Source organism: Macrosteles quadrilineatus, unplaced genomic scaffold, assembly GCF_028750875.1.
Source record: "Macrosteles quadrilineatus isolate MER2022 unplaced genomic scaffold, UCM_ALF_1.0 Scaffold_1__1_contigs__length_201487025, whole genome shotgun sequence".
NCBI lineage: Eukaryota > Metazoa > Arthropoda > Insecta > Hemiptera > Cicadellidae > Macrosteles > Macrosteles quadrilineatus.
This window is the reverse complement of record NW_026542594.1, coordinates 45,332,910-45,360,860: the sequence shown is the minus strand read 5'-3', so window position 1 is coordinate 45,360,860 and position 27,951 is coordinate 45,332,910. Positions and strand designations below refer to the sequence as shown.

The 27,951-nt window shown below is 35.9% G+C and overlaps 1 protein-coding gene across 1 annotated transcript in view; it reads right to left on the bottom strand.

Annotated features, from left to right (window-relative positions):
- The window catches only part of LOC128982894 (amyloid protein-binding protein 2-like), a 102,441-nt gene that overhangs the window by 32,043 nt on the left and 42,447 nt on the right, over window positions 1–27,951 (bottom strand). The window contains exons 5-7 of the mRNA XM_054401950.1: window positions 15,457–15,625; window positions 3,314–3,577; window positions 263–387 (exon numbers count right to left, since the gene is read on the bottom strand). Coding sequence (XP_054257925.1) covers window positions 263–387; window positions 3,314–3,577; window positions 15,457–15,625 — 558 coding nt within the window. The remainder of the gene's footprint in view (window positions 1–262; window positions 388–3,313; window positions 3,578–15,456; window positions 15,626–27,951) is intronic.

Genomic DNA, 27,951 nt, shown 5'->3' with positions numbered 1-27,951 from the left:
TTATGAAGATTTTGTCTTCAGACATAATTTACAGTCTACTTGAAACAGTCAGACATTTAACGGATAGTGACGGACATCAAATTTGGGCTCAGTTCGATTACGGATATTATCTAACCTAATCCGACCAAAATCTTCGGATATTTGCTCACCTCTAATTAACTTCCAATATTGACATTTTAACTCTTACTATATTCAGAAGTTACTAGTTGTTTAAATGTGCTTAATTAAAATCAATGATAGTGATAGATTATTTGAGGGTTACCTTGCAATCCTGAAGTTGCCTGAACTGTACTCGTGCACGTAGAGAGCGTAGGCAAGATCTTCCTGAGCAACTGCCACATGTAGGTTGTAACGACCATACAGGGCTTTCTTGAGAGCCAGTGCTTCCTTTTAACATTTCAACTTTATTTTACTTTATTTTTGTTATATACATAAACTAACTTAAATTATTTTTATTGCAAATCGTTCTACCAAATTGAAATTCATTGTAATCTTTACACTTGTGGCGAACGAAAGGACTAATTACAAACTCTAACCTAAAACTCGGGATCCTTTGAGTCTGACTATTTTTTATACGTTATGAAAAGTAGGGAAGATCGGCAGACGACGGACGCTTTCAGCCATATACAGCCATCGATGTATAATAGTTATTATACACCGATGTATACAGCAACGGCAGTGTCCGATGCTGACGTTCGACGTTCGGCCGCATTCTTCTTCTCATTTAATTTTTCGGCATTTAATGTTATCATTCATTTTAACCTAGATTATTGAAAACTTGAATTGGGTATTGGATAAAGAAAAGAAGTTGTATCAATAGGTAGTTGAAATAGTACCGTAGTTGAATGTTAATTTATCTGAGTTAAGCGTTAGGAATTTGTCATTACAGTAATGTAATTCAATGATTACCGTAGCAAATTTCTAAACTTTCAATAATAAATAGTACTCATATTTAGAGCACATGATATCATATTTAAGAATATCACAACCCAATTGGCATGTTGCTAGCCACAAAACAACAACAAAATGGTAGTGTCTCAGACTTAGATGCGGAAGGGACGGATTTAATTCCCGGCACAACCACAAAAACGTAGCACAAAAACTTTATTCTCACGTTGAGCCCTTACTTTGTGTAGGTTAACTGTTGCTTACTGGGCAGGTATAATGCAGTCGTGTTGGGTGTAAGTTCTTAAACACTTCTTAGATAAAATAAGTTCTCTGGTTCGAAATCTTGGTCTGATTTTGGACATTTTCTGTTTAGCATGCACATCGGCACCAGTTGTAAAGGTGTTTTTGTAAATCAATTATGCTTGATTGTGTAGTAATGTTGCGATATTCCTTTGATATTAAAACCACAAGTCTCAATAATGCAAAAACATGACATTATACAAGTTTATTTTTAGACATTTCTATGACCTTTAAATAAACTGGGAAGCTTGAACACATTAAACTAGGTCCTCAAAATAGCTTAAAAACCACTCACTTTAGCATGTTATTTCAAATTTCCTCCTTTGCTGGGGGATATGGATTACCCCCCCCCCCCCCCCAAAAAAAATATATGTCTAGTATCGCCCTTGCTGGGGACATCAAAACGAAAAAGTAAATCGGTCCCGGGACCAGGTCTTACCATGAGACTTACAGTAATAGCTTATTCCCTATATGGGAAATTTGCTAAAAAACCAGAATAAACTTGTCTAATGTCAAAAGGTTAGAATCAAATGCTAGTTTACGTTAATATTTGTACAATACCATCAGGAGACTCAAATGTAACCACACATGAAACATAGGTTAAAAAAGGGCTTTAGATTTTACAATGTGATACTTAGTGTAGACTCCTTCCTATTAGTTCCTAGTTGCAGTATTCAAAGTCCCTTAAAGGTGTTTAAGAAATTTACTTCATTGGGGAAATTCCGCACTGACGTAGACAAAAGGAAAAATATACTGCTGTGCAGAATTGATAGTAAAGATATCCTTTAATGAACAAATATTAGAGGTGTGCGAGCAGCTCCATTTTCGAGCCGAGCCGAGCCTGGCCTACAAGCTTGAGAGATCGTGCCTAAAGTCGAAAAATCAGGCTCGAGCCGAGCTTTTACGATCGCGATCGTAAAACGCATCTGCAACGTAATAAACGCATCCTCAACGTAAGTTCACGCGGCTGAAAAATTCACGCTTTTGCCGCGATCTCTTCTATGCCCATACGGTATTTAATAAATGATATGTTTTGTGTTGATGCCTTATTTAATCCCCATTCCTACAAAAAAAAAAAAAAAAACAACCATCCAACTTAATACAAAGGCTAGTCCAGCCCAGCGTAAACTAAATGTTCAACAAACAACCATCCATATCGTCATTCGGCAGAGCTAGCAAGAGGACTACACTACTACTTTCCTACAACAGTCAACAGTCAAAGTCATCAATACTGTAAGTTAAACAAAATAAAAAATTGAATGAATTTATCGAGTTACAGTAGTTGATTGTCAATAAGGAAGTCTTGAGATTAGTAGATTGGATCCGGAGCTATCTCGACGGCATTTAGTAACCATGGCAACTTGTTGAATGCGTGGAGGGAACCCCAAGAAAGAATGGAAGAACAATAGAAAGTATAATAATGTTTTTATGTTGTTATTTGTATATCCTTTTACAAATCCAAACCAAACTCGACTCGAAACTGACGAGTTCAAAGATAAGCTCGAGTTTCAAGGCCGTACTCGACTCGAACTCGAAATCTCGAGTACTCGCACATTTCTACTGCGTGTGTGTGTGGATGTGTACAGAGCTACAGACCACACATGTTGTCCGATTTTGATGAAATTTTTGTATGTATGTATTCATCCATAGTATCTCCTGGTGTTTTTTTTAATAGTAATTTTTGCATAAAAACCCCATAAAATAACAAAAAATCAAATTCTAGAAATAAGCCGGTTTCAATTAAAATTAGTATGTAATATCCTTTAAATTTTGAACAAAATTGTACAAATCCCATTTCCGTAAAATTATAGTTCAAAAGTTATTGCAACTTTAAAGATTTTCAAATATCAAATATCATAGTTACTCCCACCACCCATGATAAAGGTTGTTGACAAGCTTACGGGAGAAAGTATGTGTCAGATTGCTGATACGGTTTAGTTTATTAATAAAAATCAGTGAAGTTTAAAAATAAAATTTTCTTTTAGGTAATGGAAAATACTTGTCACATGTAGGTACTTGACTTTTCCCAAACTACTTGCTCTAATTTGACAAATGAACTACTGTTATCAAATGTCAAACTGTTAAAGTCCCTCCACATATTATTACTGTACATAGTAAAGCCTACCTCATAGATAGCGACACTCTGTTTGATACAGTCATTGTTGAGCAGGTAGAAGCCATAGTCCAACAGTGTGTCTGCAAACTTGGGATGTTGTGGTCCATAGATATCCCTGGCTAGGTGTACAGCTTGTCTTACCAGCTCCCCTGCCTTGACAAACTCTCGCTTGACAATACACGCCTTGCTGGCCTGGCTAAGAGCCTCAATGGTCACCCGAGGAGAGCAGTGCTCGTTCAGCTCCTGGATAGCCTGCATACTCCACTTGAACGCCTGTCACAACACAGTTGGACAGTGTGATAATTGGTTGTAAATTACAAAATATTTGTGTGAGGGACAAGAATTTTAACCTATGCACAGCACAATTAACATAGCTCAATATTTTCTGGCAGCTTAAGCTAACTGATACTAAAGAAAATTTAGCGTCATGCAATCTGTTGAGGGATATTTGTTGTAATATATCACAGTGGAGTCCCGATAATACGAACTTCGGTAATCCAAAAATCCACTCAATTAGAAACCAAAGAATTTTTTTTTCATCCAGTACGTGCTGTCACTCACTTATCGGAGAAAGTCTAAACTTTTAGCAACATTGTGTGACGATATTAATGCAGTTTATTTTGCACACAAAAAGTGAAGACCCAGTATGTGCCGTCACCTATTGGGAAAAGCCGAAACTGCTAGCACTGTCGTACCTTGTCGAAGTATTCTGTAGCAGCCGAACAGGTAGAAGCTATGAATTTAACAATTTGACCAGGCAGTGAGCTGGTCTAGTGGTTAGAATGCGGGGCTTCGGTCCCTCAGGTACCGGGTTCAAATCCTACCAAATCACCAATTTTTTTTTTTTTTTTTTTTTTTTGTCCTAAGGACGCTAGGCACGAGCCTGGGATTGTTTTTCACATTACTTCAGGCTAGACCTAGGGGTTGCGGCATTATCACTTAGATAAAATCCATTGGTGACTTGGCAGGGATCGAACCCGGGACCTCAGGGACTGAAGTCCCGCGCTCTAACCACTACGCCAGCTCGCTCCCCCCCAAAAAAATGGATTTTTTTGGTCCCTAGGTCCTGAAGTAATGTGAAAAACAATCCTGGTCTTGTGCCTAGCGTCCAAGAAAAAAAATATTAAAAAATCAATTTTAAAAACATATTTTTAATCCGAAATATTTGGTAGTCCGAAATGGGTCAGGTCCCAACAATTTCAGACTATCGGGACTCTAATACATATGGTAGAGTGTTTTGGAATTACTTGATTAATTTAATTAGGTACTCTACTTCTAATTTTGGAAATTGTTGAGGTTATGTGGCTGTTGTAATTTAATTTAACCGATGGTTTATTTTATTCCCTATAGACAATAGACAATAGACAATATCCTTTATTACAATTTCATCAAGAAATGTTACAGAGTCAAATTTAAATAAATAACATTGGTATAATAGATACAAAGTGAAATGGAAAAGCTTCTTCAGTGTTGTGTGTGGTCTTGCCATGCAAAGTATATATTTTTGAAACAATTAAATATTTTTTAAATATTGCTGAGACTCAAGAATTGCCTGTGCATAATTATAATACAAGGGGTACAAATTATTTAGCTAAAGAAAAACCAAGACTTGAACTTTTTAAAAATAAACCTTCTTATATTGGAAACTATTTTTTTAGAAAACTTCCTAGCTTTTTAAAAAAAGAAAAAGAAAAATCTAAATTTATGAAAAATCTGAAGGCATTCTTACTTGACCTTGCACCTTACAAAATAGAAGATTTTAGTAATTTCAATTTAAAATAATGTAGCCTATAGTATTTTGTTTAAATGTTTCTTATTGCTAATTTAGGTAGTAAGTAACAATAGACAATAGACACTATTCATGTACGAAAATTTGTACTGTGTGAATAAAGACTCTTTGAATCTTGAATCTTGAATCTTGAAAGAACTCCTTTAGGGTGTAGACAGCTTTGTCTAGCAGCCATCTCCGTAGCTTCCTCTTCATCAGCACAGGGCCTCCAATTTTCAAGTGGACTGGTAGCTTGTTTAGCATCTTAACTCCTGCATACAGTGGTTTCTTTTCAAACATTGCTGTTCTGTGGCCAGACAGCACATAGAATCCTGCATATCTGGTGTTGTATTCATGTATATCTCTTTGTTTAGGCGGATCTTTGGTTACACAGTAATAAACAGTATCTAGGATGTAGATGGAAGTCACCGTCAGGATGTTCAGGTTTAAAAGGCATCTCTACAGCTTTGATCTTTACTTATGCCTGCAATTACCGAATTTCACTATAGGGAAGTAGCTATTACCGTAGGTCTCATGGTAAGACCTAGGCCCGGGACCGTTTTTTTTTTTCATTTTGATGTCCCCAGAGGCCAAAAACACCATTCGTTAAAATTTGTATATGTGTATATATAGAGACCCTATATATATGTGTCCGTCCGGACGATAACTTGAGTAATTTTTGTCCGATTTTGATAAAATTTGGTTTGAAGGTGTAAGGCGGGATAAACTTGAATGAGTTCGCAAACCAGCATGATCGGACCATGGGAACGGGGTTTAACGGGGGGTTTTTATGGGGTAAAAATTGGTTTTTCTCATTTTTCAACTTAAAACCTAAAATTTATAAATTTTTCTCCAGACCTTTTTAAAGAGCTTACAAAAACAAATAATATAGTATATCAAAGTTTTTTTTTGGTCGGTGAATGGTTATGGAGAAAATTCAAAAAATCGTTAATTTAAAATTCCAATGTTATTCTTATGGTGGATATTGTAAAATGTTGTAGTTGGCTTGCTTATGGGTATATTTTGATCAAACTTGGCGGATTTATTTATTTCATACTAAACTATTGATATTTTAATAAAAAACACACTTTATAAGTTTCCCTGTAGCAGCTAACCTAGGTACTCGTTAATCATAAATTTTAATTTAATAGATTAATTGAAAATCAATACAGGCAAATGGAAATTTGCTTAGTCGGCAGGTTTGCTGCAGCAGGGGTATTATTCTGATAGCTCTTTCTGCATAACCAGGACCCGGTTAAGATTGTCCATAGTGGATCCACCCCAGACAGTAATACCATAGCTGGCTTTCAAACAATGTATGGTATGCAGTCCTCGTTGCCTCAGGGGTACTAGTCTCTTTGGTTCGTTTTATGACAAAACGAGCTGGCCCGAGTTTTTGGCAAAGACAAGCTACATGACGATCCCAGGATAAATTTTCATCAATTATGACACCTAAATGTTTGATTTCTTCAGCTGCTGTCAGGTTGGGCATTTCAGATACTGTAGACTTTTTATTTCCAAAAGTCATTTGCTTGGTCTTACTTTCATTGAAGACGTCATTTTTCATACAGTAGTCCTGTGTCATATTGAAAGCAAAATAGGTGTTTACTTCTAGTTGATCTATGTTTCTGTTTGCTGTAAGCAGCACAGTGTCGTCTGCATACATGACCATCTTGCTGTATTCCTCAAGGTGTTCCGGGAAGTCATTAATAAAAAGCCCAAACAGAACTGGCCCTAGGACAGAGCCCTCCTCTTTTAGTCGGTAGCAATTCAGATCTGACAGTATCTGTAAACCTCTGTAAAAAAAGGGTTCACTAATCCTCACCTTGGCTGGGCACATGGTCCACGCCCAGGCAGATGGCGCGCGGCGATGAATTCCTAGAAAATCCCGAGTGACCAAAGAAAGTGCATGTTACATGTTATTCAAAACAAGGGTTAAGTTTTCCTAAAATCCCACAATTAGATGATTCAAAAGCCAAAATATAAGTGAATTGATGTATCAAGAAAGAAGACAGCTGGCAACAACAATGAACCTCTTGTGTGAAATTCTTCGCTTGTCTATCAGACATGGCAGATTAAGCACATTATAGCTTATTACGTTACTAGTCCTGAAAATATGTGTCTACTGGACGAAAAGTAAGTACCGGTAAGTAAGTATTACCATACGAGTCCAGTAAACACATTTTGGACGAGTGACGTACCATAGTTTACTCTTGTTATACTATTTTAGTGAGGGTCTTATCCATAAATAAATATATCTTCTAAAGTAAAAGGTTATAAAAATATAGCTATAAGCAATAGAAGAGCAGTGGTCTCTAATACTGGTGAGAACTTTCAATTTTGTGATTATCAGACCTAGACACCTGAAGAAATTTATCAAAGACACATTCTTATTTTCAGTATATCAAACTAAACATGAAATATCCAAAAGTACAATGTTTGAAAAACTTTCTACAAATCATCAAGGACAATAAAATACCCCCACCGCAGCAAACCTGCAGACGAAGCGAATTTCAACTTGTCTGGTTACATTTTTTTTATAAATATGACATATTTATTCCCAATTTCAATAACATTAGATTTAACGAGTGTTAACGAGGTTTGCTACTACGGGAAAGGTAAAACATGTTTTTTGACCATACGTCAATTGTATAGAATGAAATAAATAAATTTGCCAAATTTTATCAAAATATATCCGTAAACCACAACAACACAAGTAAACTCCAACAGTTTTCATTTTCTCCATGAGAATGACATGGGAATTTTAAATTACACTTTTTATAAATTTTCTCCGTGACCGTTAGGCATACAACAGCGCTTCAATATACTAAATTATTTCTTTTTTTAAGCTCTACAAAATGGTTTAGAAAGAAATAGCAAAATGTTTTGTTTTTAGGGTCAAAGGATGGAAAAATGCATTTTTCCCCCATTAAACCCTCGTTCCCATGGTCCGATCATGCCGGTTCGCGAGCTCGTTAACGTAGGTTTACACGTTTATACCAAAATTCATGAAAATCGGATCATATTTTTATATTCATGTCACGTTTCAATTAGGTGCTCTGCAAAATTTGATTTCACTGTCGTTTTGTTACCTGATTTTAATGCTTGTATGTGTTCGTGGAACCATTTCTTGAAGCTACGACTTGTTTGGCCAATGTAGGATTTATTTTTATAGAAATATATTCTTAATTATATAATTATATTCATATATTTAATTTTATTGAACATTTCATAGGTTAACATTAATGTGTTATGACATTATGACTTGTGAGAGTTTCCACTCAAGGTTCAACATGTCGTGCAGTTCAAGCCACCTAAACATTTTTACTTTTCTAAACACTTTAACTTCTGCCCAAACCGACACCTACATCAGAATCAACAGTGCGCGACAAGGATGTGCCCCACTAACAGACAGGAAAACGAAAGAAAAGGTGCGTTTCATAAATCAACAAATTGAACTACCGGTACTAAACAATCGTGATATTGACAGACTGCACTTTGTAAAGTGTATCTCGTACAGAGTATCACGTTAACAGTTGTGTTCATCGGACCTAAGCATTGTAGATTTTGTATAACCTATCTTTTTGATATACGATACCTATAGTATTATAAATGTGTACGTTCCCGGGATGAGGGGAACGATCCCAGACATAACCCTCGCATCTGAGTCTCTTCTGCCAAGGATCACAGCCTGGAGAGTCTTGGAGGATTATACGGCCAGCGACCATCAATACATTATTTTCAATGTCTTAGATCGCATCCCGAGACAAGTTGCTGCATCTCGGGAAGTGCCCGTTCGGTGGAACACCAAAAAACTGGACGTGGCTAAATTCACCGAGGCCATCCTGCGGGGAGTGCCAGCGGTGCCTGCCGCACCTGGCATGGCTCATGCAGAGGCTATAGTTACATCGATGATGGGGCTGATTGCCTCGGCTTGTGATGAGTCAATGCCCCGCAAGAGACTCCGTTGCGATAGGAGACCCGTTGTACATGCTCAGAAGAATCAGGGGATTGATTGAAAAAACCTTCTTAAGAGCCTCGCCAGGTACCCCATCAGGTCCAGGAGCCTTGTTGTTTTTTAGGGATAAAACGGCAGTCTCCAGCTCCTCATGAGTGAAGAGTGGGACATCGTCCATCATCTCAAACTCACGCAGTGGGCGCAGAATATGATCCGGAAAAAGGGATTTGACGACCCTCTCCATAGCGGCCCCCTCCATGACGGAAGGTGGAGAGCGAGTGGTGAGTTTTTGGGTTACTAGTTTGTAACCCAGGCCCCACGGGTCGGAATCGACATCATCCCTTAGTGTTTTCCAGCAATTGTGTTTGCTCCGGTTGATGGCCCGGCGGAGAGACTTCCTCGCCACCTTGTAGCTCTCCAGCTTACGGTGTCTATCCAAGGGTACCCTGGCCCTGGTAGCGAGTCGTCTAGCTCTCAAAGCAGCTGGGCGCAAATCTGCGATCTCTGCAGTCCACCAGTATACCTACGGGTCTCCTATCGCAACGGAGTCTCTTGCGGGGCATTGACTCATCACAAGCCGAGGCAATCAGCCCCATCATCGATGTAACTATAGCCTCTGCATGAGCCATGCCAGGTGCGGCAGGCACCGCTGGCACTCCCCGCAGGATGGCCTCGGTGAATTTAGCCACGTCCAGTTTTTTGGTGTTCCACCGAACGGGCACTTCCCGAGATGCAGCAACTTGTCTCGGGATGCGATCTAAGACATTGAAAATAATGTATTGATGGTCGCTGGCCGTATAATCCTCCAAGACTCTCCAGGCTGTGATCCTTGGCAGAAGAGACTCAGATGCGAGGGTTATGTCTGGGATCGTTCCCCTCATCCCGGGAACGTACACATTTATAATACTATAGGTATCGTATATCAAAAAGATAGGTTATACAAAATCTACAATGCTTAGGTCCGATGAACACAACTGTTAACGTGATACTCTGTACGAGATACACTTTACAAAGTGCAGTCTGTCAATATCACGATTGTTTAGTACCGGTAGTTCAATTTGTTGATTTATGAAACGCACCTTTTCTTTCGTTTTCCTGTCTGTTAGTGGGGCACATCCTTGTCGCGCACTGTTGATTCTGATGTAGGTGTCGGTTTGGGCAGAAGTTAAAGTATTTAGAAAAGTAAAAATGTTTAGGTGGCTTGAACTGCACGACATGTTGAACCTTGAGTGGAAACTCTCACAAGTCATAATGTCATAACACATTAATGTTAACCTATGAAATGTTCAATAAAATTAAATATATGAATATAATTATATAATTAAGAATATATTTCTATAAAAATAAATCCTACATTGGCCAAACAAGTCGTAGCTTCAAGAAATGGTTCCACGAACACATACAAGCATTAAAATCAGGTAACAAAACGACAGTGAAATCAAATTTTGCAGAGCACCTAATTGAAACGTGACATGAATATAAAAATATGATCCGATTTTCATGAATTTTGGTATAAACGTGTAAACCTACGTTAACGAGCTCGCGAACCGGCATGATCGGACCATGGGAACGAGGGTTTAATGGGGGAAAAATGCATTTTTCCATCCTTTGACCCTAAAAACAAAACATTTTGCTATTTCTTTCTAAACCATTTTGTAGAGCTTAAAAAAAGAAATAATTTAGTATATTGAAGCGCTGTTGTATGCCTAACGGTCACGGAGAAAATTTATAAAAAGTGTAATTTAAAATTCCCATGTCATTCTCATGGAGAAAATGAAAACTGTTGGAGTTTACTTGTGTTGTTGTGGTTTACGGATATATTTTGATAAAATTTGGCAAATTTATTTATTTCATTCTATACAATTGACGTATGGTCAAAAAACATGTTTTACCTTTCCCGTAGTAGCAAACCTCGTTAACACTCGTTAAATCTAATGTTATTGAAATTGGGAATAAATATGTCATATTTATAAAAAAAATGTAACCAGACAAGTTGAAATTCGCTTCGTCTGCAGGTTTGCTGCGGTGGGGGTATTTTATTGTCCTTGATGATTTGTAGAAAGTTTTTCAAACATTGTACTTTTGGATATTTCATGTTTAGTTTGATATACTGAAAATAAGAATGTGTCTTTGATAAATTTCTTCAGGTGTCTAGGTCTGATAATCACAAAATTGAAAGTTCTCACCAGTATTAGAGACCACTGCTCTTCTATTGCTTATAGCTATATTTTTATAACCTTTTACTTTAGAAGATATATTTATTTATGGATAAGACCCTCACTAAAATAGTATAACAAGAGTAAACTATGGTACGTCACTCGTCCAAAATGTGTTTACTGGACTCGTATGGTAATACTTACTTACCGGTACTTACTTTTCGTCCAGTAGACACATATTTTCAGGACTAGTAACGTAATAAGCTATAATGTGCTTAATCTGCCATGTCTGATAGACAAGCGAAGAATTTCACACAAGAGGTTCATTGTTGTTGCCAGCTGTCTTCTTTCTTGATACATCAATTCACTTATATTTTGGCTTTTGAATCATCTAATTGTGGGATTTTAGGAAAACTTAACCCTTGTTTTGAATAACATGTAACATGCACTTTCTTTGGTCACTCGGGATTTTCTAGGAATTCATCGCCGCGCGCCATCTGCCTGGGCGTGGACCATGTGCCCAGCCAAGGTGAGGATTAGTGAACCCTTTTTTTACAGAGGTTTACAGATACTGTCAGATCTGAATTGCTACCGACTAAAAGAGGAGGGCTCTGTCCTAGGGCCAGTTCTGTTTGGGCTTTTTATTAATGACTTCCCGGAACACCTTGAGGAATACAGCAAGATGGTCATGTATGCAGACGACACTGTGCTGCTTACAGCAAACAGAAACATAGATCAACTAGAAGTAAACACCTATTTTGCTTTCAATATGACACAGGACTACTGTATGAAAAATGACGTCTTCAATGAAAGTAAGACCAAGCAAATGACTTTTGGAAATAAAAAGTCTACAGTATCTGAAATGCCCAACCTGACAGCAGCTGAAGAAATCAAACATTTAGGTGTCATAATTGATGAAAATTTATCCTGGGATCGTCATGTAGCTTGTCTTTGCCAAAAACTCGGGCCAGCTCGTTTTGTCATAAAACGAACCAAAGAGACTAGTACCCCTGAGGCAACGAGGACTGCATACCATACATTGTTTGAAAGCCAGCTATGGTATTACTGTCTGGGGTGGATCCACTATGGACAATCTTAACCGGGTCCTGGTTATGCAGAAAGAGCTATCAGAATAATACCCCTGCTGCAGCAAACCTGCCGACTAAGCAAATTTCCATTTGCCTGTATTGATTTTCAATTAATCTATTAAATTAAAATTTATGATTAACGAGTACCTAGGTTAGCTGCTACAGGGAAACTTATAAAGTGTGTTTTTTATTAAAATATCAATAGTTTAGTATGAAATAAATAAATCCGCCAAGTTTGATCAAAATATACCCATAAGCAAGCCAACTACAACATTTTACAATATCCACCATAAGAATAACATTGGAATTTTAAATTAACGATTTTTTGAATTTTCTCCATAACCATTCACCGACCAAAAAAAAACTTTGATATACTATATTATTTGTTTTTGTAAGCTCTTTAAAAAGGTCTGGAGAAAAATTTATAAATTTTAGGTTTTAAGTTGAAAAATGAGAAAAACCAATTTTTACCCCATAAAAACCCCCCGTTAAACCCCGTTCCCATGGTCCGATCATGCTGGTTTGCGAACTCATTCAAGTTTATCCCGCCTTACACCTTCAAACCAAATTTTATCAAAATCGGACAAAAATTACTCAAGTTATCGTCCGGACGGACACATATATATAGGGTCTCTATATATACACATATACAAATTTTAACGAATGGTGTTTTTGGCCTCTGGGGACATCAAAATGAAAAAAAAAAACGGTCCCGGGCCTAGGTCTTACCATGAGACCTACGGTAATAGCTACTTCCCTATAGTGAAATTCGGTAATTGCAGGCATAAGTAAAGATCAAAGCTGTAGAGATGCCTTTTAAACCTGAACATCCTGACGGTGACTTCCATCTACATCCTAGATACTGTTTATTACTGTGTAACCAAAGATCCGCCTAAACAAAGAGATATACATGAATACAACACCAGATATGCAGGATTCTATGTGCTGTCTGGCCACAGAACAGCAATGTTTGAAAAGAAACCACTGTATGCAGGAGTTAAGATGCTAAACAAGCTACCAGTCCACTTGAAAATTGGAGGCCCTGTGCTGATGAAGAGGAAGCTACGGAGATGGCTGCTAGACAAAGCTGTCTACACCCTAAAGGAGTTCTTTCAAGATTCAAGATTCAAGATTCAAAGAGTCTTTATTCACACAGTACAAATTTTCGTACATGAATAGTGTCTATTGTCTATTGTTACTTACTACCTAAATTAGCAATAAGAAACATTTAAACAAAATACTATAGGCTACATTATTTTAAATTGAAATTACTAAAATCTTCTATTTTGTAAGGTGCAAGGTCAAGTAAGAATGCCTTCAGATTTTTCATAAATTTAGATTTTTCTTTTTCTTTTTTTAAAAAGCTAGGAAGTTTTCTAAAAAAATAGTTTCCAATATAAGAAGGTTTATTTTTAAAAAGTTCAAGTCTTGGTTTTTCTTTAGCTAAATAATTTTTACCCCTTGTATTATAATTATGCACAGGCAATTCTTGAGTCTCAGCAATATTTAAAAAATATTTAATTGTTTCAAAAATATATACTTTGCATGGCAAGACCACACACAACACTGAAGAAGCTTTTCCATTTCACTTTGTATCTATTATACCAATGTTATTTATTTAAATTTGACTCTGTAACATTTCTTGATGAAATTGTAATAAAGGATATTGTCTATTGTCTATTGTCTATAGGGAATAAAATAAACCATCGGTTAAATTAAATTACAACAGCCACATAACCTCAACAATTTCCAAAATTAGAAGTAGAGTACCTAATTAAATTAATCAAGTAATTCCAAAACACTCTACCATATGTATTAGAGTCCCGATAGTCTGAAATTGTTGGGACCTGACCCATTTCGGACTACCAAATATTTCGGATTAAAAATATGTTTTTAAAATTGATTTTTTAATATTTTTTTTCTTGGACGCTAGGCACAAGACCAGGATTGTTTTTCACATTACTTCAGGACCTAGGGACCAAAAAAATCCATTTTTTTGGGGGGGAGCGAGCTGGCGTAGTGGTTAGAGCGCGGGACTTCAGTCCCTGAGGTCCCGGGTTCGATCCCTGCCAAGTCACCAATGGATTTTATCTAAGTGATAATGCCGCAACCCCTAGGTCTAGCCTGAAGTAATGTGAAAAACAATCCCAGGCTCGTGCCTAGCGTCCTTAGGACAAAAAAAAAAAAAAAAAAAAAAAATTGGTGATTTGGTAGGATTTGAACCCGGTACCTGAGGGACCGAAGCCCCGCATTCTAACCACTAGACCAGCTCACTGCCTGGTCAAATTGTTAAATTCATAGCTTCTACCTGTTCGGCTGCTACAGAATACTTCGACAAGGTACGACAGTGCTAGCAGTTTCGGCTTTTCCCAATAGGTGACGGCACATACTGGGTCTTCACTTTTTGTGTGCAAAATAAACTGCATTAATATCGTCACACAATGTTGCTAAAAGTTTAGACTTTCTCCGATAAGTGAGTGACAGCACGTACTGGATGAAAAACTAACTGAGTACCTCACATACTTGAAATCAACAATACATTATAAATATTGTGTAATATACAACTCATAGGCACAACTAGCTTTACAGTTGGATGATTTGTTTAAAAGGATATTGATTAAGTTGGTTGAAATAGTGTACATCTTTCATAGCTAAGCCTAGTGTAATGTGGATGGTAGTTTGAGGAATTTAAAGATTTTTTTCAAGAAAAATTGTGTCAAAAATAAAATGTCCTCACCATGATTAAACTTTTACTCCTTTGAATATTTATATGGTTTTTTTTTAGTTGTAAACTAACTTCATAATTATTCTGATGGCTATTTTATGGAATTATACATAGTACAGTGGAACCTCACTATAATGAGCCCATAACGAATTACCCCATATCATTTAGTATTTGGCAGTCCCTAAGCAAACGCCATATCATTCAATAGAACGATTAGTCGTTTAAATAAGTTGTTTTAACTGTGTGCGTGTACAAACACACACACAGAGAGACACCGCCTCTTCTTAATAATAGTATAGATGGATAGATTTTGAGGCAGTCATGCATTGCACTTCACTACATAAAAATACTCGACTCAAAATAGTTCGAAGCTTGCAAGGTTTTTGGAAAACTTGACAACCCAAATATTTACTACTCGCACACTCCTACTGTTAACTATACTGTGTACTCAGCTTACCTCATCATAGTTGCTTTTGGTGAAGGAATAAAGGGAGAATTCAGAATAGAGTCCAGCAAGATTCATGGTCTCTCCTGCAGCAAACAGCTTTTCTGCCAGCTCTGCAGCCATCTGTCTGGTCTGCTCTGCAGGTTCAATCATGCAATAGACAGCCTGTGCATGCAGCAACCTTCAACATTTCAGTATGATTTTAAAATATGGCCAATTGAAGTAACTTATTTTATTATCACAAATTGTGGAAATTTATGGGCATGCACTGTGGATGCGATACTCCCTGGTGTGGATTAATGTCTGCACTAGTGAGTACTAAGACTACCCGCAGTACTATCCTGAATTTGTTAATACCAAGGCAAAAATGTGGTTAGGATTCCACTATAAACTCTTGCTCTACCTTGTTGCTCTATTTTCTAAGTCCCTTAGTTGCCATTAGCTGTATGGGCTATTAATTAACAGCTGTGTCAAAGGAATATGTCGGCCTTAGTTTCTAAAAAGACTACAAGATCGTGCCACTCATCCTACACTCATCTCCATTCATGCTTTGCTTAAAATACCTACTTTGTATGGTCGCCATTTCAATGAAAAAGTAAAAAGTATTAGAAGTACTGACAATTTTTTTTTTATTCACTGGTTTTACCATTTTAGCTTAAAGCCTAAAACTGGTCCAAAAGTGGTCCGGTATAAATATATATATTTTTTTTGTTACAGAGTATTGATTATTTTGCATTGTAATGAAAGGAAATAGCTTGAAAAACAGAACAGAGATTCCTCAGACGAAAGATTTGACTTGGACTATGTAGGTAAACTCTAGCAAAAGAGGAATGATTCACTTCCGGCCAGCGACCCAAGACAGACGACAGAGTCCGCTTACTAATCATGGTCAGAGCCAGCGAAATTATAGATCCATATGGGCCAGATTATGGTATTTTTAATAGAGAATCTTGATTGTTGCCGGGGAGAGGACATTTTTAGACTTCCGAGCAGTGAGTCCCAGTACAGATTTGCAGAGGCGCAGGCATTAGTGATGCTGACATTTGACTCCAAGTCAGGAGATAGATGGAATCCTAATTTCTTAACCAAGGAGACTCTCGCCTCCCTCCACAATATTATAGTGGGTGGTCCAATGATGATATGGCTAACCCAATACTGATGATGTTTCAGTAAGCCTAATAATGGGGCAGTGAACAGTTCAACATTGTGCTTTTGTTACTGAAGTTTTCTTAAAAAAATAGTGGAATCTTTGATATTACACCACAGTTATTTTGTAATAGTTTACATGTTCCTCATCAATGTGACGTTTTTGTAGAAATACTATAAAACACTTCCGCCACAACAAACCTGCAGATGCAGAATAAGCGAATTTCCATTTGCCTGGCTGGATTTCTACTAAAATATTCCCTTAAAATTGGCAGATTTATTTCCTATTTAAATCACATTAATTTTAATGAGAACTTAGGTTTGCTACTACAGGCAGGTTTGGTACGTTTTTTTTATTGAAATTTTGATAGCTTAGTATGAAATAAACAAAATTGCCAAATTTCATTAAAACATATCCATAACAAAGAAAATGAAGAATGAGAAAAAGCAAATTACAGCAGTTTATTTATTCTCATAAGAATAACCTGGGAATTTTAAATTAACAATTTGCACTTTCACCCTCTATCTCAGGGGTCTCCAAACTATTTTACTCAAGGGCCACATTAACAATTTTTGGAGGAAATGCGAGCCGGTCCGGACCACTAACATTTCAGTGTAGAAAGGTAGCCCCCCTCCAAATAACCCAGAAAGTGGTAGTTTTCTAATTAAGAGCTCAGCGATGAATTTTGAACATTTCTTGCTAATTTTGTATTGCTCTATAACCTTTTGATTAACTAAAACTCTTTATGTTTTTGTGCGAATGATACTGTACAAAATAATCTACCTACCTCACATAATTATTTAAGGGTATATAAACTGTGCTTGTCATATTTATACTTTGTCATAGCATAAGTAGGCTTATGATTATTCAAATTGATATGAAAGTGAATATAAATCAATTTTACAGTATATTTACCATGACATTAGTATTTGTTCTATAAATGTAAGTTTTGAAGTAGGACTGATGAAAACACAGGATGACACAACTAGTATAGGTAATACTTAGTTTACGTGAAAATTTAGTACTGTATGTTTATAGTCCTTAAATTCTGAACAAAATGGTACAACCCCATTCCCATTCCTGTAGAAATTACGGTTTAAAAGTTATTGTAACTTAAGTTATTTCCCCCCCATAAATTATTATTAGAGAAAAACGGGTAAAAAAAAACTAGCTTTGGTTGATATAATAGTAGAGTCCCAATAGTCCGAAATGGTTGGGACCGGACCCATTTCGGATTACCGAATATTTCGGATTCAGCTAAATGTTTACTAAAATACACGTAACTATGAAATACAACCTTTAAGTTGGCCCATTGGCCTACTAACAACAAGTCTATCTCGCCCAGCAGCTCGGACATTACAGAATACTTTGACCAAGTACAACTAAGTGTCGTAACACGACAGTGCTAGCAGTTTCGGCTTTTCCCCAATAAGTGACAGCACGTACTGGGTTACTTTTTGTGTCTGCATTAATGGCGTTACGCGATGGTGCTAGTAGTTTCAACTTTCCCCGATAGGTGGCAGGTACTGGGTTACTTTTTGTGTCCGCATTAATGGCGTTACGCGATGGTGCTAGTAGTTTCAACTTTCTTGATAGGTGGCAGCACGTACTGGGTCACTTGTTGTTTTTACAATAAATTGCATTGGTTTCACTGTACTGCAATCTTGTTCTTTAGGTTGGCAATTCTGGTGTTCAGAACATCCAATTTATAAAGTAAACAAACCTGGTGTTTAATAACATTTGTGTACACTTTGTAACGTTATCTTTTGAGGTTGTGAATGTGGTGAAATGGCTTCAAAACGTAAACATACTTCGGTTACATTACAAGACAAACTTGAAGTGTCAAAACGATTAGACAATGGTGAAAGTGCGTCAAAATTGGCTGTTGAGTTCATGGAGTGGGGAATGCTACGATCATCGACTGGAAGGAAAACCGGTTAAAAATAACATTAAAGTAACATTAAAATAACACTTGGAAGACAAGTATTGGTTTGTTCTAAAGTGCTCTATTTTATTTATGAAATATTGTGTTATTTAACTTTAACTTTTAAAAGTAGTTTAAACTAAGTAATAATGATACAATAACAGTTTTTAAAAGTTTTTTTCTTTATAACCATTTCAAGAAGACAGTAAATATACTTAATAATATCTGAAATAGTCCTACTTACTAATTGGATGCAAATTGTCACATGTTTTCAGCCATAGTTTCATACCACTTTTATTCTTAAATTTAGAGCACTCACAAGAAGCCAAGCATTTTATATCATTACAAATTATATTTGGAATCATAATTAAAACATTTTGATGATTGAATTAAAGATCAAAGAAGATCACAAAAACTTATATAGTTGGCACTATTTTTATTGGGTTCTAACATCCTGTGTATAAATCCGCCTGGAACATGATCTGAACAGGTTAGGCACTGGACAGGTTAGGCACTGGTGCCTAAACAATACAGACTTACATCAGTTGCTGCACTCTGCCCTCACTGACCACAGACAACCTAGACTCCTCATCAATCAAGGACTGCTTACAAGACCTAATCAGCTGTCTGTTTATTTTGCACCATTTAAAAGCTACAATCACTGGATATTAAATTATTTTTTGCTGATGTGAAGTAATATTCTCAATTAAATGAGAATACATTATTATTATTATTTATTATTTTAAATGATTTAAAATTATTCCTTTAAGTATAAATGATGTACCAAAGGGCTGGCAAAGAAAATAAATTATTAGGAAAACTGGTCTACGTAAAGGGAGAATTGATGTACATATTATATCCCCAAGAGGAAAGATCTTCAGATCAAAAAAGGAGCTTTCTAAATACATCACTGAAAACAAGATACCCCATAATATTGACAATTTTAATTTCTCAGTAAGAAACCCTTTTATGGTAGAATGTTTGGAGGAAACTGTTGTAAATAATGATATTAATTTAAGCAATGTTAGTGATGAAAACGAGCAAACGTCGTAGAGTCCTTCCCATATAACGATTTGTGATGGTAATTCCAGTGATTCCAGTTTAGGCACTTCTCTATGTAACACCACATCGACAATATCATTAAATTCAGATTCATACAAGAGTGATGTAGGCACATCTAATAAAACATTTTCAGTTGCTCCTGAGGTTGTTTCATCAAAGAATAAACTGAAAATACAGGAGAATATACTTGGAAAAAACTGGATCTCAGATCTCTTTTACCTTATTTAAATAGAAAGATATCTTCAGAACGAGAATTGTCTAGCATTAAATCCTCTCATAGTCAGTGGAGTCAAAAATTGCCTGGATTTTGGCTATTTATTAGATCCTTTTGACATTAAAAGCAAAAATGTCCTTATCATGGCAGTAAATAATTCAGACCAAATAACCACAAATGAAAACATCACTGCCGGAACTCACTGGAGCCTTCTTGTGTACAGTAAAGATATCAACAATTTTCTTTAATTTGAATCTGCATTCTTTGCTGAGTTGGGAAATTTGTGTGGATTTTCAAGATTAAGGACAACAAGTTACCACCCATGCACAAATGGCATGGTAGAAAGTTTCCAAAGACAACTCAAGGCGGCCATCATGTGCCACTCCGCCTCCAAGTGGGTTGAATCCTTACCCACAGTGCTTCTTGGAATGGATAAGAAATGCTTTCTGTTCGGATCTGAACACCTCACCTGCAGAAATGGTTTTTGGAGAGGTTTTACACCTCCCTGGCTAGTATTTTATGCCAGCAACCAAGCCAGCACCCCTAGAGGATCAGACTAATTGTGTGTCTCGATTAGGACTCAAGATTTCATCAATAAAACCAACAAATATCAAGAGACACGGCATCAACCGAAGCATCATTGTTTGTGATTAGGACACATGTTTGCACGTTTTTCTGAGGGTGGATGCAATGAGAAAATCTTTACAACATCCATACACTGGACCTCATCCAGTGATCAAGAAAGACAGTAAAAATATCACAATAAAACTCTAATGTTATGTTAGTATTGACAGAGTTAAACCGGCCTATGTCCTTCGATGAAGTTAAACCCTCAACTGTATCTCAAACTTCAAAAGATGTGGATCTTCAAAAGTCGTATACGACAAAGTCTGGAAGAAAAGTGAAATTCAAGAATCCAATTTCAGTGTGATGGAAATCCTGTTTATCCTTGCTGTTAATTTATTTCTTTATTTTTTGTTTTGTGACTTTTCGGAACCCACCCGAAACTCCATGGACTTCCAGTCTTTGCAGAGGGCTCCTGTAGTGATGTGACCAGGGTCTTAAAATGTTAAATATAATTTAGTTGTCACCTAATTATCAGCTGACAGATGTTTAAAGAGTTTTGTTAATTTTGGTTACTAGGAAGAGATAAACAAAACAAGGATCAGATATTTTAGGCTTTCCAACAAAAACTGTTTTAATTTATTTGTACTGAACAATTGCTTGTTACTTAAAAAGTATGTTGAATTAAATCAATCATATTTGGTGGAAAATCTTTAGACTTTTCAATTTCAGGTATTTCTTCTAGTACAAATAAAGTCAGATTTTAATACGAGGTTTTTTCAACTAAAAGAAAGAGTAAATGAGCTTTTCAAGGGTTGTGACATTATTACGACTGGGACATCCCAATCTGCCATTTTAAATACATGACTCATAGGCTTGACCTACTGCTATCTAAAACAACAAAAAAGACCTATGACACTTAGTCTTAGTACAAAAGCTATCTTTGTACAAAATGCGTAAAGGTCAGAGATTTTTGCTTGATGAATAGTCAAATCATTTTCATTGTTGTATAGGAATAAATTATAATTCTCAAGAAGGTCAATAAATTGTTACAATAGGGCTAAATTACCAATGTGGTTAATATCCATTAACATTAATAATTATTAGTAAATAGAGTATAAAAATAAATCACATTGAAAGTTATGAAAGTAAAACTAGTACAGGTAATTAATTGAAGATGAATGACTAATCAAATTAATGCATTGAGTTGAGAGGTTAACATATAGACTGATAAGGCGACCTAAGGGCATTGACAACACTGATAGCAGGTAACAGCCAGCAGAGCACAAGTGGATTGACACAATGTCACCTACAATCACAAATAGACAAGCGAAAGGGGCAAAGTGGACAACTGGGACACCACAGTGTTCTACTGCATTACCAATGATAATGTGCAGCAATAGATGCCCTGAATACATCCATACATCTTCAACTATCCAACCAACTTCCTACACACTTACACACAGAGACGTTTGAACCGTCTTTAGAAGTAAAATATACTTCATGGAGTAGGATATAGTAAAACACTAATGCTCATACTTCCAAATGCAAACAGTATTAAGTAAAAAAATAACATAATAATCATTTGTAAGGCCTATCAAGGCCTTTTACCAAATAAAAATACAGGCTTATGGCACATCAAAATGAAGCTTATAGCTTTGACTAACAACTAGACATTCCATCTCCATGTTAAAGTTGTTTCTAGTTTTTTAATCAAAGTAGTAGTAGTTGATGTGAGCCACCGACAGATTGCGCTGAACTAAATTACTGATCTCTGATGAGTACAAGAACTTTGTTACCAAGTTAAACTGGCAGAACGATTTATTGTGAGCTTTAGCAGCTATTATGACTAGGGATGGGCCGATTCCGATTCTCGATACCTCGATACCTTCGACACCAGTGGTATCGAAGAATCGCCGATACTCGATACTTCGCTTCATTGTACTCGATACCGATTCTGAAAAGTGAGGTTAATTATAATGCCAAACTCAACTGACATTGAAGGTTGTGAAGAGTGGCAAATCATAGTTTATTTGGAATAATCTGAAGTCAGCTAATATAAATAACTAGGTGAAACCCGTCGAAATTGACGGTTACTTTCAAGGTGTTAATTCATCTAACTGCGATAAATTGGGTGAAATATACACATTTTAAGCATTTAGCATTCTTTAAAGAGTAATAAGTATAAAAACAATAATGATATTAATTGCGTTAGTTGCAAAATTTGGTTGATCATTCAATGAATAAAATATTCCCCATACCGTACGTCATCGGAGTTATTATTAGTATGTTATATGGTATCTCTTCCTTTGGAAGAACCTTTAAATAGTATTAAAATCGTATTAATGGATCTTTTGAAGCTAAACACTACCGTGATTTCATCAGTGTAACATGATTTTATTTCAAAAGAAAATATTATTTTCGAAGACATATTCTAACTTCAAAGGGAGGTATATCTGTTACAGTGTAAGTTTGATTTTTCCTTCGTCACGTCGCGTCAGTTCATATCGTACTTCTGTGCAAATGAATGAACCCTCTAGCATAGTTTTGAGAAATTGATTGTGGGGTTACTGTGAAAGATGGAATTCCTTGACACGGGGGATGTCAGTTATTAGTTGTCTCAGCCTTATCAATAACATAAAGTTGTCAATATAATCTCTCCACGGAATGTCATGCGTAGTGGAATACTTAAAGTGAAGTTGGATATTATTCATGAACTGTTAGGGCCTCCAAGTTAATATGGTCTTGCGGCTTCATTGGCAACAAATAATGCAAATGACGTAGCAATGGGACATTTCCAAAGAGCAAAAACACTGTAAATTGGCTGTTACGTATATATTGACGTTTACATATTGTTAATCAACGTATCTTATAAAGTATTATGTGATCTAGTTTAAAAGGAATATGACCTTTCTGTCATGGCAGTAGCTGCTTAAATAGTATTTTCTCTTTGTACCATATTTTACAGCCAAAATGTCGTGTTATTTTCAATAATTTTACCAACCCAGTGTACCAAAGTTTGTTATGTAGGCAGGTGCAAATAATTTGTCAAGATGGGTACCATTTTAGGCAAGGTTTCTATGTTTGGATTTTATTAGACACGATAATAGCAGATATTTCTACATAAATGTTTGATATTATTTATAAGGATGTGTAGAAGAATATGATAAAATGTAGGCAAAAGTGATGAAAAAGGCAGACACCAACCCGTACAATAGATATAAGATAGTTCAATAACAAATAATTTAAAATTGCTTTGATAAAAGGATTCTTCACTGATTTTGTAATGGAACGTTATATTGCAAAACATGACATGATAAAGAAGAAAACCAATTTTAAAATCAGAAAATAACATTGCAAATAATTATTTGGTAGAATTCAGTAACTCCCAATAAATGTGTGTTGTTTTAAATACAATTTAAATAAACGGTATCAGCATTCTGACACATACTTTCTCCCATAAGTTTGTCAACAACCTTTATCATGTGTAAACGGTGAGAGTAAATATACGGAAATGAAATTTGTACAATTTTGTTCAGAATTTAAAGGACTATAACATACTAAATTTTTATCAAAATTGTTCGAGCCAATTTTGGGAAATCCGATTTTTCCGTTATTTTATGGGGTTTTTATGGGGAAATAACATAATTTGCAATAGCTTTTGAACCGCAATTTTTACAGAAAAGGGATTTGTACCATTTTGTTTAGAATATAAAGGACTATAACATACTAAATTTTTATCAAAATCGTTCGGGCCATTTTTGGGAAAATCCTATTTTTCCGTTATTTTATGGGGTTTTATAGGAAAATCCCCATCTAAAATCAAAATTTCTAAAAAATGAAAAACAACTATCAAAATTGTAAGGACCATAACCTACTATGTTAAATCAAAACTGGATTTTTGTCTAAAATCCTATTTTTCGTTATTTTATGGGGTTTTTATGGGAAAATAACATCATTTACCATAACTTTTGAACCGTAATTTTTTGAAATGGGATTTGTACCATTTTGTTCGAGATTTAAAGGGCTACAACATACTAAATTTAATTCAAAATCGTTCGGGCCATTTTTGATAAAATCCGATTTTTCCGGTTTTTTTATGGGTTTTTATGGGAAAATCCCCATTAAAAATAAAAATTTCCAAAAAATGAAAAAAACGCCTAGAGATACCATGGATTAGAACCTACATACCAAATTTAATCGAAATCGGACCACAGGTGTAGTCTCTAGCTCTGTACACATCCAGACACACAGACACACACACACACACACACACACACACAGACATCACTTCGAAAACCACTTTTTTGGGTCCAGGGGGACTCAAAACGAATATATCCACTCAAAACTCAAACTCGAAAATTTTGACGAAAACAATACTTTCTCCATATACTATGGTATAGGGGGAGAAAGTAAAAATGAACAGCTGTTTCATTAAAAAGTATTATTCACATGGCCAAAATGTAAACAACTCTGTGGAGGGATCTTTAAAGGCTTCTGGGGCAGAGTCCTAAGGGATTTTGCTTAGTTTTTCTTTTGATAACTCATCTACAGACCAAAACCTTTCTTTGGACACCTCTACCAAGTTTCTACGCCCAGCCGTTCTCTCAAATTAGAAGGGACAAAGTTTCCAATTAAATATTAATATTCCCCCATGTTAATCTTATGGGAGAAACTCCAACATTGATCGCCTGTGGGACAAAGCCCGAGGACTTTTATTACATGAATTGGTGAAAGGGGGGGTCTACACAAAAAATTCTTTATTTTGACACGTAGTTTGTACAAATCCGTTCATTATTATCGGAGGAGTAGCGTTTTGTAGAAATCGCCTTCACGTATTATATATAAGGATTCCAAGTTCATTATCTCACATTCATAATAGTTTTATAATACAAAATAGATTGCCTTTGCATTTCACGAGTAGCAATGACGGTATGGTATAACGAGCTGTGTTCAGTTGACATGACAACAGTGTCAATGTCAATTAACAGAACTCTAGTTGCCGCCATGTTGTCAGATCAAAGGCAATGTTGCCAGATGGTACAAGCATTTAATATACAGGGTGAGTTTTAATTGTCCCCCCCCCAACTTTTTTCTACATTTTTTCAAATATCAATCCCAGACCACTTCCAAACATTGTTGGGTAGTAAGTACTTCATTTTGACAAGGTGGTCATTTCCGGCCGCCATCTTGGATCCGCCATATTGGATGTAAATTTTTTTTTCGAATGTAAAGGTGGGGTTGTGACCCATTATTTCGAACTACATTTTTACCCTGATTACAATGCCGCAAACCGTTTTTAAAAATCTTGATCCATTTTAAAGTTATGAGGGCTTTTTAAAACTTTATTTTTAGCCCATTTTAACATTGTGCATTTACAAACTAAGTCCATAACCTCAAAATAGTGCTAGATAAAGATAAGTATACACTACCAGTAATTGTCAACCTATTTTCACTTGGTTATGACTGATGTATTTTTTCGACCGCCATCTTGGATCCGCCATTTTGAAATGTGATAAATTATTTTAAATATGAAGGGGGTATTGTGACCCATCATTTCGAATTAAATGAGGTATCGGTAGTGAGGAGGTATCGGTATCGAGTGCGGAATCGAGAATCAAAACCAAAGTTGTAGAATCGGAATCGGTATCGGAATCGACCAATTCAGGAATCGGCCCATCTCTAATTATGACCCATCAACTATGTCAGCAACAAAATTTAAGGAACAAAATAGAATTTTAGACACTAGCGCATTCTGTGACTGCCTCACACAATTATGTCTTTTTTTAATAAATAAACGGTATCAGCAATCTGACACATACTTTCTTCCATTAGCTTGTCAACAACCTTTATCATATGGGTAAGCGATGAGAGTAACTATGATATTTAATAGTTAAAATCACAAAAGTTGCATTACTTTTTTAACCGTAATTTACAGGAATGGGGGGGGGGGGTATCACTATGTTGTTAAGAATTATTATAAGGATCACATACTAATTTCAATCAAAACCACCTTTTTGGAGAAAATACTATTCTCTTATTTTTATGGGTTTTTTATTAGGAAAAAATTATTTACAATAACTTTTTAACCGTAATTTTTACAGAAATGGGAGTCATACCATTTTGTTCAGAATTTTAAAGGGCTACAATATACTAAGTTTTTATCAAAATCGTTCAGGCCATTTTTGAGAAAGTCAATTTTTCCGTTATTTTATGGGTTTTATGGAAATATCAAAATTAAATATCAAAATTTCTAAAAAATGAAAAAAAAAACACCTGGAGATGCCATGGATTAGTACCTGATACAAAATTTCATCAAAATCGGACCAGAGGAGTAGTCTGTAGCCTCTGTACACATCTAAACACACACATACGGGTCTTTACTGAATACTTGCAAACACCAATGATTTGTTTGTAGTTTAACAATTGTTTACACATTTTACCAAACCGGCATTATAATTGTAGCGAACTAACAATTTTGACAATTAGATTTAAAGTCAATAAATGGAATAAAATGCGGGGATGATTAAATAGAAATGAAGACTAAGTCGTAGATAATAATACTGTAGCTTGATTGCTAGAAAAAGTATAAAATGCTTCAAAACTAAGCTAAAACAATTTAAGTATCAATAAAAACATGTTTACTTTCAACCAGTGGCATGATTTGTTAACATTTATGATCTTAATCCTACTATTTATGATCTTAATATTCATGGATTTTCGTTTGTTATTTTTGTCATCGTTATTATAACAGCCTTATTATGGCTACCATGATACAAAGGGTGTAAATTTCGACACGGACACAGACATCTTACTAATATTATAAATCTGAAAGTTTGTGAGTTTGTGTGTGTGTGTGTTGCTAAATCACGCATAAACTACTGGACGGATTGGGTTGAAATTTGGCATGATGATAGCTCACATTCCCGATTAACATTAAAGCATATTCTTATCTCAAAAATCCTTTCGGGCTCCGCCCCAGTGGCCCTGTAGTTCCCCATGTTAACCTTATGATTTTTCATATTTCAAAGGAATTAATAAATCTTAACAGCTGTTTCCATTAAACAAGTTGGTTCTGTTCTATGATGTTCAAAAGCATAAAAGTTACAAGGATTACAAACAGGGTGCAGTACTATTATTTTTTTTTTTATTTATGACAACAGCTAATTTCCAACCAAAAGGTGAGTGAGCGTAGCGAACGAACTTCAACCTTGAGGCGAGTTAGCGTAGCGAACGAGCTAACCTGAAGGCAAGTGAGCGCAGCGAACGAGCTCCAACATAAAGATGAGTGAGCGTAGCGAACGAACTTCAACCAGGACGTGAATGAGCCATGCGAATACTTATGAAGTTAAACGGGGCAAAGCCCACGGGTACAGCTAGTAATTATATAAAAATAAAGTAAAAGTACAAAAATAAATTACAAGTTATACAAATTATTGAAATTAGGGAATTAATAACTTGATGATTTACAAACATAAATTTTAATTTTAGAAACTCGTTGCCGCCAGAAAAAATATATTTTCGGGAACACCCACTTGTCATAATGTTTTTGGAATAGTATATATACTAGCTGTTACCCATGGGCTTCAACCCATT